Source organism: Alligator sinensis, unplaced genomic scaffold (genome assembly GCF_000455745.1).
Source record: "Alligator sinensis unplaced genomic scaffold, ASM45574v1 scaffold471_1, whole genome shotgun sequence".
In the NCBI taxonomy this organism is placed as follows: Eukaryota; Metazoa; Chordata; order Crocodylia; family Alligatoridae; genus Alligator; species Alligator sinensis.
Window position 1 is genome coordinate 172,033 of NW_005843306.1, and position 18,285 is coordinate 190,317.

Below are 18,285 nucleotides of genomic sequence, written 5' to 3' on the forward strand. Positions count from 1 at the left end.
AAACCATGCAGAATTCAGCTTTTTTTGCATATAATTGTGGGCATGAATATGGCATCACAAATATTTCACTGAATTTCAGATTTCCCTCAGAGATGGGATGCATTTTAAATGTAGGTGGCTTTGCATAGGAAGTGTATGGAAATATTGAGATATGCACCTTTTACACCGGGACCATCTCAGTTCCCTTTCATTTCAGAGGTAAAGCTGCCTTTGATGGAAACAGAGGATAGGACACGTTGCTGGTCAGACACATCTCCGTTGTATATGTTCAGTACTGGCATGTTCCGGTCTTGGTGACAGTAAAGAAAACAGCAGCAGAATGTTAGAGAGAGACGGGTGTCTTAGTGCTCTCTGTCCACCATTCTCTAGGCCAGTTATTTCCAAATTTTTTGCAATGGCCACTGTCAACTTTCAGTATTTTTCACTCCACCTTTTGCTTTTATCATTAAACTTTTAATTGGCAGGGAAGGCGGTCTTGTGCAATTGTGGATCATGTTTTGGGAACCACTGCTCTAAGATAAGTGTCACTTCCTCTGAATATAGAAGCTGCTGTTGTGAGTACATATAAGTCCAACATAACTCTTATTCCTTCCTTAGCCACTTACCTAATATAATTTTGTTTGATGATCAGGCCTGAAGTGTCATACAGCCATAACCACAAGTTGAATCAAGGGTTTATGATGAAGGCTTGAACAAACAGTATGTTGTAGTATAGTGTACATAGAGATACTGCTTTGCAAGCTAAGTGTTTGTGTCTCACAGGCAGATGTTGAACACTTCTTGGTAGTGTATATGTATATGTACATATACACTACCAAGAACACTACACTGTAATGTATATGTACATATACACTACATATATCATACGTATATATATATATATGTATCCTCCATAATAGCCCAAACAACTTTGGAGAAAACTCATTGGAAATTGTTGGGTATTAATTTCTCTGAAGAGTCTGGCAACGACGAAGCCATAATAAACTCAGAAGTAGGCTGCTTGTTCTCTATGCCTGCTTTCTGTCTCACTTGTTTCCCAAATACCAACTGTTATCTGTGAAAAATGGGATGAGGAACAAATCATTAAAAAAAAAACAACCCTCTATTTTCTTAGTTTCCTACTGCAATTTTCTGAGCAGCAGTTTGGAGCCCTGACACCAGTGTCATTCAGTAGCTAACTGTCTGGTTTCATTGGAATTATTTTCACTTTCCCTAGCTATGTCTCAACACCTGACAGCTGCTTGAACATTCCAGGGCCAGCCACATGAAAAAACACCATCTAATTCCTAATGTTATCGTAATTTTGGTAAAATATTAAAGGAATGTTGAATCAAAGGTATGAGGAAGAAAAAGTAGCAATAGGGTTGAAAATAGATCTTGCTAAGAAGCATTCTGACTTTTGAAAAGAGATCTTATTCATGAGAGAATAACTTTTTTTAAAAGACTACCTTTAATAGGAATTTTTAGCTAATAAATATTTTGCTGCCTTAAAGAATAGAAAAATACATGTTTTAATTGTATACATTTGGCCATCTAAAAGTCCAGGTTCTACCGCCATTAATACATTGTGCGGACGCTTGTCTATGCTTTATGTAACATACTGTATGGATAAAAACCAAAACTGACCAAACACATTTGTGCACTGATTCTGCTAAAATACAATGAAAATGGAACATCTTTTGTACATGCGTGTAAACTAAGGACATGTTCTGAGTCTTTGTTTGGAACCAACCGTCTTCACTTTCGAACAAAAGCACAATTTGGAATTAAGATATTCAGACCAGAGAGAGCACGTTGCTATTTAAAACAGAATAATTATTTATCTAGTGCAAAACACTAGGACTTTTTAGGATACTCACTGATATCTCAAGTCTTTTCATAGTTCTTTACTAAGGTATTGTAGCCCCAGGTTTGAAAAAATAGTACTGCAGAACTGGTAAAACACTCTCCAGAGTTATGTAAAATTCATTATCTGAGTTTATTAAAATAAACATTAATATTTTAAAAAGAAAATGTATTCTGCAAGTGTTGCTTACAATTCAATATTTCATTTATGGCTTTTAATTAAAAACTTCAATGAAGCTTGTGTTCTGGAGAGACTGGCATCACAGAGTTCAGAAATGCATGTTTAAAGTTTCACAGAAAATACCAGATGTGGAAGCCTCTACAGAAGGTTAAATGCCTTATTCCATCTGGAAGGATGTACCATGTCAGGAAATTGTTTATAGACTAAGGGCAGACATTCAGGAGAGTTCAAAATGGCCATCTAATCTAACTTAATTTGCCCTGGGTGTGGACCTTACATTCAAACCCTGTCTCATTGATTGGAAATCAATCTAAACCTGTAATAGTAGAAAAGTTCTGCAACACAGACCAGACTAAAAATAGTGAGACCTGGTCTAAGACAGACCTAGATGAATGTACTATCAGACTTTCTCAATCTAGGTTAGACCTCAGTGTGGGTACAGTTACTTGCACAGCCCTGGCACTGGATTATTTTTACCCCGCTCCCCCCACAAATCCCCATCGTGCACACTGCTCTAGTTGCCACCATTATCAGTGTTCACCACTGCCGAGAGCTGAGCAAGTAAGTATCGGTGAGGGAAGGAGTCAGGGGGATGGGGCTGCAGGTTCGCCAGGAGGGCTGGGGGCTAAAAATAGACCCTGGTCCTTGCAAATCCTCCTGATCCTGCCAAACCTTCCTGGACCCAGGAACCCCCTGCAGATCCCACCTACCCACTGATCCCTCCCGTGGAATGTGCCTGCCCCCCCACCCTCCAACAGGTTGTGCCTACCCATTCCCCCCATGGATTGCACCTGACCCTCATTCCCCCACCCATCCACCCATGGATTGCACCTGCCTCCCTACCCTCCCACAGATTGTGCCTGACCCTCAGTCCCCCACGCATTCCCCTGTGGATTACACCTGCCCTCCCACTCCCCCTCTGCAGATCATGCCTCCACCCCCCATCCCTCTGCAGACACCACATGCCCCCTGACCCTCTGCAGATGCCCCCCCCCTATCTAGGGTTACCATCCATCTGGGTTGGGAGTGAGGGGCACCAGCAAGGCTGGGGGAGGTCAGGAGTGAGGGCCACCAGCAGGGCTGGCAGGAACAGGGGGCTGTGGGTCAGGAGTGCAGGGCACCGATGAGGCAGGGGGTGGCAGGGGGCTGCGAGTCAGGTGTGAGAGGCACCAGCAGAGAGCAGGGAGCCTTGGGTACAGAGTGGGGGGCACCGACAGGGCTGGGGGGGGACAGGGGGCTGCGGGTTGGAAGTGAGGGGCAGCAGGGAGCTCTGGGTCAAGAGTGAGGAGCACCAGCCAGCAGGGCTCCGGGGTGGGAAAGGGGCTGTGGGTCAGGAGTGAGGGGCACTGGCAGGGCTGGGGGTCAGGATATATACCCCTTCCCCTCCCCTGCCAGGTGTCCTCTTTTTTGAAACTGGAAATATGGTAATCCTACCCGTATACCTCCCACGGATCATGCCTACCCACCTTTTTCCCCTTATCCCTCCCAACCCTTCTGCCTGCCCACCATCCTTCACATGGACTGCACCTACCCCAACACCTCCCACTCATGCTACCCCCCATCCCTCTGGCTCATCAAGCCTGCCCCCATATCCTCCATGAATTGTGCTTGCTCCCGCATTTGCCCCCCATCCCTCCCATGGATCATACCTGACCTCCTAACCCACCCTGGGAATCATAGCTGCACCCCCACCATATTGCCCCTGCCTCCCTACCCCCTGCAGACACCACCTGCCCCCCAATCCCTCCCGCTCATCGCTTCTGCTCCCCTATTCCCTATGAATTGAGCCTGCCCCCCATCTGCCCACATATCACACCTGCCCCTCCCCACGGATGCCTCCTGCTCCCCATTCTCCCTACAGGTTGCGCCTGCCCCCATCCCTCCCGCAGATCCTGCCTGCACCCCAATCTCCCCCAGCATGCTTGTCCCCCAGCTCTCCCCACTAGCCTCCCCATCCCGCCTTACCTTACATTGGGTGGCTTTTTTTAATGCAATTTAACCTCCCCCTAACCCTCCTGGATGTCTTTACTTAGTTGTAACAGATGCATATAAAGAAGGCAGTGGCTGTAGATTCCTCAAAATATTGCTACAAATATATAAGATCTGTGGTCATTTTGGACACTGTAATAAATATGTCTGTCTTCTCTTTTTTTTAAACAAAAGGTAATATAGTTACCTCTCACAGAAACAAAAATGCCTGTGTGGACTAGTGCAGGTAAAGAGCTCTGCACCTGAAGAGTGATTGCACGTTAAAAAGAGGTACGTCAGGGAATCTGGAGTACTTGCAACTGTACATGCAAAAGGCCTCGATTCCTGTTAAATAGATTAGCTAAGCATAAGGAAAAACACAATGTAGTGGCATTAAGACAGGGACAAAGTCCAGAGAAATAGTGTTTTTGAGATTCCTTGCCTTGTTCGTTAACAAAACATGACATTCATCCAAAAGCAAGCATGGCCCAATATCCTAATGCTCTTTGGAAAAATCCCAAAATGTATTTTCTGGCTTTGAACAAGTGCAAAATAGTTTGTCAGCTGTGTGAAACAAACACACACAATTGCATTTTCTGTTGTGTTTTGAAAGACAAGTGTTTTGAGAGGGCATCAAGCCTTCTTTTTCACTGACGCGAATGCCTCTCAGAGGCAGCAATTGTTAGACAGGATGATAAACTAGCAACCTTTCAGCTCATCCACACCCTTTGGAAATTGGTGTTATCATTCAGCTAAGGGCTGGTTGTGTCGTCCTGTTCAATTCAGGTGAAATTTTATTGCGATTTTTCTTCTCTAGTTCATAAAAAAATAAATTTTCAAGTCCTTGTTGTAGTTAATACTGGCACAAAGGAGAAACGTTTTCCTAGGAGAAGAGTTAGTTTACGAGGAATTCTTAAGATGAGGTTTGTTGTTCCAATTTTCCCTGTAAAAATGACCTCACCTTCCTAGGCTAATGTGCAAAAAATATTTCCATAGTCTAGACTGTCCCATAAGTCTTTTGCCGTCCACCTCTATACTAATAGAGGGAAAGAGATGTTTCTATCTGTATTATAGTGAATGCTCACTTTGCATTCCAGATTTGAATACTGATACATTCATCTGCTGTGATTTTGTAATACTGGATGGTATCAAAGGTCCATATCAAAATCGAATCTCCTTTGTGTTAGCTCCTTCTCTTCAAAATGCGATTTTGCTGTGTCTGTTACTCCAGCACCCCCGCTGGGCCGTCCTAGGGAGTGTCAGGCTAAATTGGCTCCTCTTTTTCACTTGTCCAAAATCCCATGGTCCAAAAATTAAAGGCGGCTTTTTTCGTAGCATGAAGTCAAAATTCACCTGGCTGTTCATGCCATAGAACACATTAGCGTTGTCTGGGAAGACTAACTCTGCAGAAAGAGGAAATAAAAGAAGTGTTAATTGCTGTACTATGGATAGTAGCACTACAAGCAAGCACAAAAAATTTGTGAGCATTGGGGGGTGCATTTTGGCTATGCACATGCCCCTTTGAAGTCTAATTATGTTCTTTAACATGGTTTTTACTAGTTATAACATCTACTTTTCCATCAGCAAAAGTATGCGAAGATGTAGTACCATCCAAATTCATGCATCTGAAAGTTTGATAACACCAGATTTACCCGTGCACTAAATGAATCAGTAGCATAATGTATACACACAGGGTTTTAAATTTAGGTTGAAAGGCAATCATTAGACTTGCTTTCTTAATGCATCATTTCCATGTGTGGCTTTGTAGAGCTTGCATGTGTTGGGTTCTTTATTCAACAAATAGGTAAAGACAAATTCTTTTACATTCAGCTGAGACAACCCCTTCACTTCACCAAGAGCCGGGGTTGAACCTTACCTTTCAGCATCAGAATAGGTTGCTACTACATGAGCTTACAGATAACTGTCTGCTAGCAATGGGAGAGAGCTGTTTTCCAAAAATGTGTGTGTACGGGGAAAGGGAACAGAGGGGGATTGGGTTGCTGGGTCCCAGAGGTGAGCAGAAGGAAGCCTTGTTTAGCCCGGCTTTTCCCCCTCCCTTTGTATACTCTTTCACTTTAATGGTTCTGACAGAGCCCTGGTAATTCCAGTGCAGGGCCTAATACTGTTGCTTATTTGATGGTGGTGATAGTTTGGCCTCAGAATGGTCAGTGGTTTATGGTAGACTCTCCTGCCACTGAAGATAATAGGCAGGCTTAGGGCTTGCAAAACACTGTGAGAGTAAAATGCATGCAATCAAGTAGTCCTCTGCGAAGGTGAAGCTATTCTATGAGTAATGCACTGTATTTATACAGTGCATTAGGACATACAGTAATTTATACAGGCCCAATAGGGTCTTTGACCATAAGTACAGCTTTTGGCATTACAATAGTACAAATAAATAGTTAAGTTTAGCATGGGCATGCAAAAACTCAAACAGCTGGTGGGCAGGATCCCATGGAAAGTAAGTTTAAAGGAAAAAGGAATAGGGAGAAGTTGGTTGTACCTTAGAATATTAAGGGCACTAGGATATGGTATCCCTGTGTGAGGAAGGTTAAGAATCATGTCAACAGGCTGGCTTGGCTAAATAGCAAATGCTTCTATGACTTGAAACTTAAAAAGGAATTTTTCAAAATGTAGAAATGTAGCTACAATACAAGAGATGAAAATAAAGGAAAAATTCAGGCAGGCCAAGGCACTGCAAAACAGCTAGTACGAGTCAAAAAGCAACAAAAAGATTTCTGTAAAGTTGGATGTAAAAGACCAAAGGAAGTGTAGGCCCGTTACTGATTGGGGAAAGGTAACTAAAATTACACAATATGGAGAAGGTGAAGTGTTTAATGACTTCTTATTTCAGTCTTCATGAAATTTGTCCTAGAGGTCTCAAGGAACATTTAGTAAATCTGCAGATGACACCAAGCTAGGTAGGATAATAGAGGCTCTAGAACAGAGGTTCTCAAACTGTGGTCCACAAGCTCCATTCAGGTGGTCCGCAGAAAGGTTGCGGAACAATCGAGAATAGCTGTACTTGTAAAGTAAGACTACTGATATTAAAATATGAGTTGTGCACTTTCATTTGTAGAACAAAAAAAGTTTATTAAGTGGTCCACCAAGACCCTCAGCAATTTTCAAGTGGTCCGTGAAAAAAAAAAGTTTGCCAACCACTGCTCTAGAAGATAGGTTCAGGATTCTAAATGACCTTCACCAATTGGAAAATGGTCTTAAATTAAATAACAATATAGTAGTACAAGCTAAATATGAGGCAACAGTATAATACTATTACAAAAAAAGAAAAAGAACAATAGCATTATACTATATATTCAATTATATTGAGCATTGGTGAGGCCTCAGCTGGAGAACTGTAGCCAATTTTGGGCATCATGCTTCATGAGAAACAGACAAATTGGAAAGAGTCCAGAGAAGAGCAACAAAAATGAGGAAAGGTCTAATATTTTCCTACACAGGAAAAGTTGGAAGAACTGGATTATTTAATCTGGAGAAGATGGAGGGGGTTTTATAAGTCTTCAAAAAGGGTTGTTACTTATAAAGAGGATCTATAGTTTTCTGTGACTATAGGGGGGTATAGTAATAGGCTTAAATTCCAACAAGGGAAATTTAAGATGGGCATTAGGAAAAACTTCCTAACTCTCAGGTGGTGAAGTAATGAAACAGATTACTGAGAGAGATTGTGGAATCTTTGTCATAGGTAACAGGTAGGTAGTTTTTAAATGCAAATCAGACAACTATTTGTCTATGATGTTTTAGATAATGATGATCCTGCCTTGAGCAGAAGATCTGGACTAATAACCTCCTGAGGTCTCTTCCAGCCTGATTTTTCTATATTTCTATGTTTGTCTGTAAAATCTAGACCTAAATTAAAACTTGACTGGTCTCTTCGTGGGTAGATTTGACTATACAGAAGGACTGTTTCTCATGGCAAGCACTGCACCATCTTCAGCACTAAGCATGCTGCCAACACTTTATATACTGAGCCCTAATAAGGTACTTCATGGAGAAAAACTATCTGGAAAGCAACCAGGGAGCTGTGTGTGCAAAACAGCATACTAGCAGGAAAGAGAACCTTCCAGGATGAGCATGTTAAGGATTTTTTCTCAATAAATAGCTTCCCCGTGTAGCTGTCGCAGGAATCTTTATAGCAGTCTAGACTAATTTGACTATCACAACTCTAAATAAATCCTTCCTGTGCAGTCATGTAATGTCCCATTGGATTTGTCCCGTGCTGGGGGAAGGGGAAGGATGGAATGTCTGGCATGCTGTCAGACAGTAGTGATGACATGGTTGTCAGAGATATGCTGTGCAGCAACAGAGAACAATCCTAGGGAAGGATTCAGAGCTTTCCTAGTGCAGTGATTTCCTGAGAGAGGTTATAGCTAAAAATATGAACGCACAACACTGACATCTTATTTCCATATTCCTTTTGCATCAGTTCCATTTACAAGTTAAAACAAGCTGCTTGACATGGCAGGCTTGGAAACTAGTAGGGTTCTGAAAAGCTTGTCTGGGCTCTTTCTGCTTCTTCCATCCATCACCAATAATAAAGATTCTCTGCTCAGACTGTAACAGGGAGCCTCTCAGTGCTGGCCACCCGCCTGTCCCTGGGCTAACCCCCCCAGCCAAACTTTCCTGCCATGCCTTGATGATAAAAATATGACAGTTGATACTAAGGTGGGAGGCTGCCCATTGCTCGTCCTGTTGACAAGGGCCTCTGAACATGCTCCAACCTCCCCTTACACATGTTGCACGCCTCACACATGTTTCTCAGCTAGCCGGCACTGGGACCCGAGCTCCAGAGTCTCACGTGGGACTCTCACTCCCCACTAGAGCTGGTGGTCCCAGCACCCTCATGCTGGGCTCATTCTTATGTCCTTTTGCTCCCCCTTCATGGCCACTCATCTCTCAGCCCCTCACTGGGACCACTCCTCACTCTCAGCCCCTCACCAGGACCACTCTTCTCACTGAAGCCACACACAGCTCCCTGCTGTGACCTCAGGTCTCTCGATGAGCCTGGGCGCTGCTCCAGGTCCCTCCCCCAACCTGGGCCCTGCCTCAGGACCCCCGGGAGCCTGGGCTCCCCCTGCATGATCTCAAACCCACCAGGGATCTGGGGCTGGGGTTAGGAGGTGCCCCATACTCGCCTTTCACTGGGGAAGGTGCGTGGCCTGGCATTTGTGGGGGGGCTATCCCACCACAGGTAGCCCCACCAGGCCTTCCTTCTCCAGCAGGGTGCAGTTTTCTGTCATGTCCAGGACACTGAGGCCTCCTTCTTCCCCACAGCCTCACCCTTAGCTCGAAGCTGTTCCAGGAGCAGCTTCTCAGCCTGATGTTTCCTCCTTCTCTCTCAACAGCCCTCTGTGGCCCAGCCTATGTACCTGGACCCTAAAATGCCCACCCTAATCAGGCACCTGGCTGCTGCCTGTTTTCAGCCCTTAAAATGGCAAGCACCCAAAGGTGCACTACCACACTGACCTTAACTGCCAAGTTTGTGGAAGGTATACGAAAAGAGAAGACAATGCCATTTGCTTTTTTACACTAATATTGCCTTTCCAGGGGCTTATAGGAATAGCATTTCACTTTCATTCAGCAGATAAAAAGGACAGGGTTCACAGAGAGCCTTTTGTTGACTTTAATGGGACTATTCAACAAACATGAGGTAGGTGCGTGAGTAGAAGCTGAATCAGAGCCTAAGAAAGAAGGTATAAAAGTGCATTGCCTGCTTCCTAGAAAGTCTAATATTAGTCTATCCAGCTTCCTAGAAAGTCTAATATTAGTCTATCCAGCTCTCCCCTTGAAGTGGCCTCCACTGCACCTTGCATTTAATATTTCTGGCATACAGTGGACAAACAACAGTGGAGAGTTTCTGGCTCATTAAGAGCAAGGGCCCAAGCTAGAACCTAGGTCCCGTTCCCATCCAGGCCAGCATCCATCTCACTCAGCCACACACCATCTAGCTTGTTTGCCTCATGGCCCCACATATCTCCCTTCTGTAGCTACCCAGGGGACCAGCTTCAAGTGACTAGAGAGAGGGGTCTGGATAATGCCTAACCTGTGGTCTGGTAGTTACAGCATTTTGCTAGGAAGCAGGAGATGCAGATTCAAAACCCCTTTGGGTAAGGAAGATGGGGCTAGACACTGGGTCTCCCACACCCTGGATGAACAGCCTTACCATTAGCTTAAACAATAAATTATGGGAGGACCCTCATTCTCCTCCCACCTCTCCAATGTGTTTTTTTTTTTGCCAGGCTATAGTTTCATAGTACTGCCTACTGGGTGTACCTGACCTGTTTGTGGTTCCAAACATGCCCAGCTGGAGCACAGCCCTACCAAAAACTGTAATTGTGTGGCTGTGGCCATGTTGTTTAGGCACATAAAGTGAAATGGGATATAGCCCGTTCACCTGCATGGGCAATAAAGCAGCCACGCTAATTTCATACATCTAGTAAACTTCAGTCTTCTCCAGGAAGTTGTTGAAGTCAAGAATGTAATGACTCAAAAGGGGACTGGACATATCATAACAAAATTTGGCTTCAGCCAATACCTGACTGTACGAAAGGGAGGCTCGATTGTGCTGCACCAGAATTAATATTGTTACACTAAGTTTACACAAGTAATCACAAAAATTCCTGGTACAGAAGTCTTAGATTTTTTTAAGCAGGATGGATTTCAGGGAATGGATCTGGATTGTGCCTTCCCATTCAATGTACAGGTTGTGCTCCCAGCTATTTCTTCTTTTTCATTTGGTCCTGACTTCAGACTGCCATACACCTTTCAGCTGTGGCTCTCTAATTGTAATCTTCCCCAACTGCACCCATGTAATCCCAAAGGGGAGGAGAGGTGTGCTCAATTATATTAGGTGTAAAGGTGCTGAAGGGTTTCCTCGGAGCTTGCAAGCTCAATCAGAGTGTTTGCACTCTCGGGACAAGGATCTGCAGCAGGCTGTGTAATGCATGCACATGATTGGAGAACTGTATCTCCAGGGTGGGAAGCCTGGGAAAAAAACAGGGGAGACTAGCTTGGGAGAGGGTAGCTGAAGCTGTGGGGAGACGGGCTGTTTCTGAGGGGGCTGCTACCAGGACAGTTGCTTCTGAGAGGATGACTGGCAGAAGAATTGTGACTGAGTGAGCTGCTACTGAGGGCAGAGGAGCTACCAGCTAATGAGTACCCAGGATTGCCTGGTATCCTTTACTAAAGGAGCAGGGGTTGTGCAAACAGGTTCCCCTCCCCACTCTTAAGATCCCTGGGTACAGGAAGTCACTGGAGGGAATCAGGGACAGGGGTTGCTAGAGGAGGTTTTCTGGGAGAGCTAGAGAAAGCATCAGGGAATCGCGGCTGTGGGAGCTCCAGCAGAGAGCTCAATAAAGTACAGCTGAGAAGGGGCACTCCAGGTGCCAACCACAGGGGAGCTGCCTTGGGAAGTGTCTGTGGGAACGTGTGAGTGATTGCAGGCATCCAGGAAAGACTGGACAAGGGAAGAAACCCTGGTCTCTGGAGCAGCCACACCTGAGGTCCTGACAGGCACCCCCATCTTCTGTCCAGATGACGGCATTGCCACTCCTCTTCTGAGGCAGAGGGAGCACCGCTCCCCGGGGCTCCGCTGCAGCCTCTCCACAGCAGAGCTACTTTGCTCTGGATAGAGTGGTTTTGTGGAGACCTGGCTGACTAAGTGTATATACCTGTTATATACCTATTATAAGTTGCCTGAGTGTTAAAGCTGATAACATAATTGCTTTTGTTATAGCTATAAATATTTGTTATTGATAAATATTTGCTTTATCTGCTGGTATAGATTATTATTTAGTTCATTGAAAATATTTTGTTTGTTATTTGAAATTGTTAATCTCTCAGTTATTATTGTAAATAAATTATTGTAAATAGTTATTTAGTGTGTGGTCTGGTGCAGGGAGGACCACAGGAGAGCACTCCAATGAGTAGTGCTCCCAGCCCATAGACAGAGTGGGAGTAGACCAGACCCATTGGCACCCAAGGATCCCAAAAATTTGGACCTGGCTGCAGGTAGTGCCGCCGCCAGGGTTACATAGGTAATCAGGAGGGAGATCTACTTAAACTGACTTGGAGAGGAAAAAAATCCACTGGTTCTAAAATGGATTCATATGCATTTTCTTCTGCAAACATCATGAGGACATTTTAACCTGCAAAAAGTTTTGCTTTCTTACCTTTGTCCTCTGAGATGACCTGAACAAGTTCATAATCCTCAAAATCATCAGGGTCTAAGTTGTGCTTTGACATAACTCTCTGAATGACAGCTGGAGTCTTGTCTTGGCAAGTCAACTGGAAAAGGAATTTTGCAATGAATGATTTTGCTGCTTTGTTTATCGAGACACCGTTATTAAAGTCTGTTTTCAGTTTACCTTTGGATCTGGGTGTAAGTTTCAGAGTACTGAGAAAATGTCGTGTTTTTGTAATTACATTGTAGCTACTGCTGAGCAGAAAAATGTGGTACATCTGACATTCTATTATTTTTTGTATTAGAAAAGATAATACACTAGCTGAGGCAATAGTAAATAATAGTGATTCCCTCAAGCACTCATTTTGAGAGATGAAATGTCATTCTTCCTGGCCATACCCTTCCACATGAATAGTTGTCTTACAGGTTGCTCACGGGCATCAACTGATTTACAGTCTAAGTCGACTTTCTTTGACACCTATGAAATTTTTTGGCCTTGTTTCTCATTTCCAGTCTGCTGTGGAAGCATAATGTGTTCTGAACAAGCACAGGACTTGATGCAAATTCTTTTGAAATCATCAGAAAGATTCTTGCTACCTTCAACAGGATTTGGGGCAGACCCATAGTTCATTTGCAGTTTTTGAGGGATTGATTTCTTTTAACTTGCAAAAAAAAATACAGAAAGCTACAACTGTTCATTTATGTGTTTCATTCAAAACTCTATCTGGAATGTTTGTTTGGTGTCTCGTATGTGCGGTACAGACAGTGTATGAACAGAAATTACAAAGAGGTGGAAAATAGCCTAGTGCATAGAACATCATAGCAAAGGCTTATTGTTCCTGAGTGTATTTTACTCTACCAAGCTGAGTCCCTGCTGTGAAAAAGACCACTATGAATGTTATTTTATTTTCTCTCCGTCTCTGAAATCTTTCATTCAAGTGTGATGATCACCCATACACAGCAGAGTCCCAGAAGTTACTAGGATGGTCCTATGCCATCAAGACCTTTCTTGCCTAAATCTACCTTGTGCCATTGGGTTGGCACAAGCAGCAGCTGCATCACCATGCATTTGGCCCAGGGTTTACATCTTAACAGTTTCCCTTTCCCTGGAAAGGTTCAGCATAGGACATCTACATCTGGGTAGTATAAACAAAATAAGAGGTATTCCATAGAGAGGTGGAGGATGGCAGCTTTCATGTTCACTTAAAATGTTTGTTAGACTTCTCTGTGATGGATTGTGACTGGTTTTTATCAGGCTTTCCATGTGATGAGATTTTTCAGAAGACGACGTTTGTTTTTGAAGAGTTCAGCCTTTGAAATCTATTTTGATTTTGATTTTTTAATTCTATTGAAATATTTGAAGCATTAAAAGCATCAAGCTCTGAAACCCATAACACAAGATTTTTTTTGTTATTTTTCAAATGGCTCCAACAGCCATAAATAAAGCCTTGGATTTAGGACAAAGATTATAATCATATCCAGATAGCATAATGATGGATGGTAGTAGAGAACTTAGAAAGAGAGATCAGATGAAACAGAAGAGAGCAAGTGATCATGATATGATAGACTTCATTATTCTGAGACAGGGAAAGCATGAGAGGATCAGTATTAGGACATTGAGTTTCAAAGCGGGGAATTTAAATTGACTCAAGGACATAGTAGGCATGGTGCTATGGAAGGACAGTTAAAGGATGAAGTGGCTCAGGAGCACTGGCAACTTCTAAAGGGCACAGTATTGAAAACTCAACAGAAGCTATTCCAAGATGAAGGAAGCACAGGAAGAATGGCAAGAGACCGATATAACTGCATAAAGAGCTTCAATGTGCTTCAAAATAAAAAAAAATATATATACATGCAATGGAAGGACAGGCAGGCCACCACAGAAGCATACCAAGAAACTTCAAGAATTTACAGGGACAGAATCAGGGAGGCAAAGGGAATAAATGAGCTACGCCTGGCAAAGGACAAGAAGAGTTTCTATTAATGTTGGGCAGAAAATTAAAACAAAGGCAGCTAAGGGTTCACTGCCAAATAGGCAGGGTGAGCTGTTAATAGAAGATGCTAAAAGGCAGAGCTACTAAACAACTGCTTTGTCTCAATCTTCACAAAAACAAAATAAGCTGCAAGCAGACAGCTATTAAGAATTATTCAGACAAGGAAGGGGACAATCTGAGGGTTAAGATAACAAAATGACTGTCAGAGAGCTTTTGTTCATCTTGAATGAATTCAGCTCAGTAGAGGATGAAATTCATCCCAGAATAATGAAGGAACTGGCTGAGGGGATCTTGGAGATCTTGGGCAATAATATCTACTAAGTCATGGGAGACAGGCAAACTACTAGAGGACTGGAAAAGGGCCAATATAGCGCCCTTTAAAAAAGGAAAGAAAGGAGAATCCAGGAAATTATAGACCAATTAGCCTAATTTCAATACCTGGGAAGTTGCTGGAGCATCTTATACAGAAATCCATTTGCAAGCATCTGGAAGAGGAAAAGCTGATCACAAGCAGCCAGCATGCATTTGCTAAGAACAAACTGCCAAATTTAATCTCCTTTGAAAAAGTAGGTGTGTCAACATGAGAAGTTTACTGCGGAGCTGCCTAATTAGCTCCACAGCAAAGTCTCCAAGTTTACACGTGTGGCCCTATTAGATTGCAATAAACTAATTAACTCTGCTGTAGATTAGTACTTGTAAGTACAAGTACTATCCTATGGCAGAGTTATTTACTCTGCCATAGGATAGTGCAGCAATATATGTGTAGACGCTGATAGGCCTGGCTGCAGCACAAAGTTACTTCAGTAAGGGGGCTGCGTGCTGACTAACCCCGCGCTGGAGCACCGTCGTGTCTCAGCCAGTCCCTCTGCAGCATGTTGAGCTGGGTTGAAGTAGTCTCAGGGTGGCAGGCTGACCCCCCAGGTCCCGTGCCAGTCCAGGGTTGCTCCAACCTGGCTCAACGTGTTGTCGTCCCAGGGGTACATTTAAGTGTAGCACCCAGAAGCAATAAACTCCAGCACAATATGTGCCATTGTTTATTGCTTTGCATTAATTCTACATGTAGATACGCCCAGTAACTAGCTTTGGAGATGGAAGGGAATACAATTGATACTGTGTACTTGGACTCCAATAAGGCTTTTGACAAAGTCCCACACAACCTTCTCATAAACAAATTGGAGAAACATGGGCAAAACAAAACTACTACAAAGCAGAGACACCACTGGCTCAACAGCCAAAAGCAAAGGTAATTATATATGGATCCATGTTGGAATGGCAGGAGATTTTGAGTGGAATACCACAGGTGTCTCTGCTGTTCAGATGATTTGGATGCTGGAATAAAGAGCTTCCTAAGCAAATCTGCAGCTACCACAACATTGGGAAGGACAGCAAATATACTGGGAACACTGTATACTGGCTGTAGTTAGGGCTGAGGATTTTGCTTAGGATGTGCTGATGCTCCTGCTAGAACTAAAAAACCTAGAAGTTCCTGGTTAGGGGGGCTTGCTCCTCTGCTCAGGGTCATACCAAGCACCACATCTGGGATCGGGCCTTCATCTCCTTGCTTTACCTTTAGCAGGTTATGGTTATTTTTGGTGTTTGGGGGCATTGTGAATGGTAGTTGTGTGGGAGGTTCGTTTGTGCAGTATTAAGAATAGATTAGACATAACTTGATTGGGAAGGTTTAGTCAGGAGTGATCCTGCCTTCAACAGGGGGTTAGACTAGATGACCTCCTGAGGTCCCTTCCAGCTTTACTTTTCTATAAGCGAAAATGAAGGATAATACATTATGATATCTATAATTTTATGCCCTTTGGAATTCTTGTATAACTACATACTATCTATTGCTATCCAGCATCTTTCAGGACTTGCCTTCAAGCTGTTCTTCAGTGTATCTGTCTGCTTACCTGTGCACACATGTCCATTCATACAAGTGGAATGCACATTTTCTTGTTACATGTTTTCTTGTGAAACATTATTCAATGGTTGAAGACAAGTGATGGATATTATCCAACTGAAACCCCAGGAAAGAGTTTGGAAGATGGAATGTACTTTGACTACTAAAATGTAAATGTCAATTCACCCAAGAATCAACGGCCCCTGATATTTAAAATCTTTAAATATTTAAAATCTTTATCTTGGTGTGAATCAGAGCAGCAGAGAATCTACATATAAACTGTCATTCAAAGTGAAAACACATCCAGTAATAAATATACACAATTCTTCCACATCACTTACCAGGATACTTTTGTATACATTGCCATTGTTGTTTTCTACTCTGGTCCGGATTATGCATGCGTCTCCATTCTGCTGGCTGTAAAGAGGAGATGATACTGTGGAGGTAATGCACGTCACAGGCATGGGGCACTTATGAATCTTCGGATTGGAGGCTGAGGAAGGAAGAGGTGAGTTTATGTTGTTTAAAGATGATACTCCTGAGGAAGGTGTGTCCATGGAATGTACAGAGGAACAAGACGACGAGGATTCAGAGAGCTAAATAATGAAAAATAAATTAAAGGGAAAAGTCAGAAACATGATGCAAGCAGTAGGGAGGAAAAAGCACAAACAAAAACTTATTCTGGGGTCTATGCCACATTCTTCAATGTTGTTAGTGGTGGTGTCCTACCTACAGGAGTAACTTGGTTTTCTTTTTGCAATGCAGTATTAATATTTAGTATTTTATCTGCCAGTCTTGCCTGTTTCTGCTGCTCTGAAGCAGAACAGACCAGCAGGTGGCAGCAGACACAAAGACCTGAATGAAATTATGATTTATTTTATTTTTTAAAATTGGGGGAGGAGGGGGGTATTGGTTGTAGCCCTGTTGGTCTAAGGCCATAAGCGGACAAGGTTCTTCAGGTAAATATGATATCTTTTATTAGATATTTAGTTGATCTAATAAAAGATATCACATTTACCCAAAGAACCTTGTCTGCCTATGTCCTTAGATCAACACGGCTACAACCAACACCCTTGAAACATGGAAGATATCAAATTTGGCATTTTGAAATAGATATTTAGTTGGTTTAATAAAAGATATCATATTTACCCAAAGAACCTTGTCTGTTAAAAGAAACCGTGGCACTCCAGACTACCGAACGCACTTTGTTTAGGAAGGAGCTCCTGAACAGCAGATGTGCCTACTAATCTTTCTCTGTTATTACATATTGGGCAAGGTTCTTCACCCAAGGAAATGTGCTCTCTTGCAATATGAAAAGTGAAACTAATATTCAGAAACACTAGAAACTCTGCTTCCATCTCCTCCATTCCTTTATGTATGCAGATTTATCTGACTTTTGCTTTTTTTCCTTTTAGTTGCCCTTTACATTTCCTCTTGTTCCACTCAGTGCCTCACTCCTAAGCCTTGTCCATACACAGCAATGCTCAGTTTATTAGAAGGTGTCAACTGATACCACAGAGTCATAGACATAGAGCAGGGGTGGGCAAAATGTGGCCTGCAGGCCGGATGCAGCCCGCCAGGCCATTCTATCTGGCCCACGGGGCCCCTAAAAATTTAGAAAATTAATATTTATCTGCCCCAACTGCTTGTCATGCGGCCATTGATGGCTTGCCAAAACTCAGTAAGCAGCCCTCCGCCCAAAATAATTGTCTGCTCCTGACAGAGTCACAGAGAAGTAGGACTGGAAGGGACCTCCAGAGGCCATTTAATCCAACCCTGCTCCTGAGGCAAGATCATCCATATCCAAACTATCCCATGCAACTATAATCTAAACTCTACATAAGAATACCCTCAACCCTGACACAACATAGACCTAACACCCTAACCTGAAACAGGTAAAGCAGGGGAATGACAGCAGCCAAGCTCCTGCTTCTATAAAATGTTGTCAGTATATGTTCAAGAGGTCCTGGGTAGAGGGCCACGTTCTCTGCTACAGAGGAAGGCAAAAAACCCCACAGTCCATACCAATCTGATCATAGGGTAAAATTCCTTCCTGACCCCAAATATGGTGATCAGTCTGACTCTGAGGAGGGGCAAGACCTCCTAGTGAGGAAGCTCCAGCTTTGCTACCAGCAGAAATATTGGCACACCTGTGTAGAAGAAGCCCCAACCTTGGCTGTAACCAGCACCCAATGCCTTGGGG

General features: G+C 43.2%; 2 protein-coding genes across 2 annotated transcripts in view; one reads left to right on the plus strand and one right to left on the minus strand.

The window, feature by feature from the left end:
* COLGALT2 (collagen beta(1-O)galactosyltransferase 2) overlaps nucleotides 1–312 on the plus strand; it is a 110,853-nt gene extending 110,541 nt beyond the window's left edge. Inside the window, exon 13 of the transcript XR_003092267.1 lies at nucleotides 197–312. The gene's annotated coding sequence lies outside the window, so the exon portion shown is untranslated. The remainder of the gene's footprint in view (nucleotides 1–196) is intronic.
* Nucleotides 313–3,315: 3,003 nt separating this feature from the next.
* LOC102379087 (ral guanine nucleotide dissociation stimulator-like 1) overlaps nucleotides 3,316–18,285 on the minus strand; it is a gene marked incomplete at its 5' end in the record, with an annotated part of 35,292 nt that continues 20,322 nt past the window's right edge. The window contains 3 exons of the mRNA XM_006038305.2: nucleotides 3,316–5,397; nucleotides 12,184–12,298; nucleotides 16,424–16,678. Coding sequence (XP_006038367.1) covers nucleotides 5,192–5,397; nucleotides 12,184–12,298; nucleotides 16,424–16,678 — 576 coding nt within the window. The remainder of the gene's footprint in view (nucleotides 5,398–12,183; nucleotides 12,299–16,423; nucleotides 16,679–18,285) is intronic.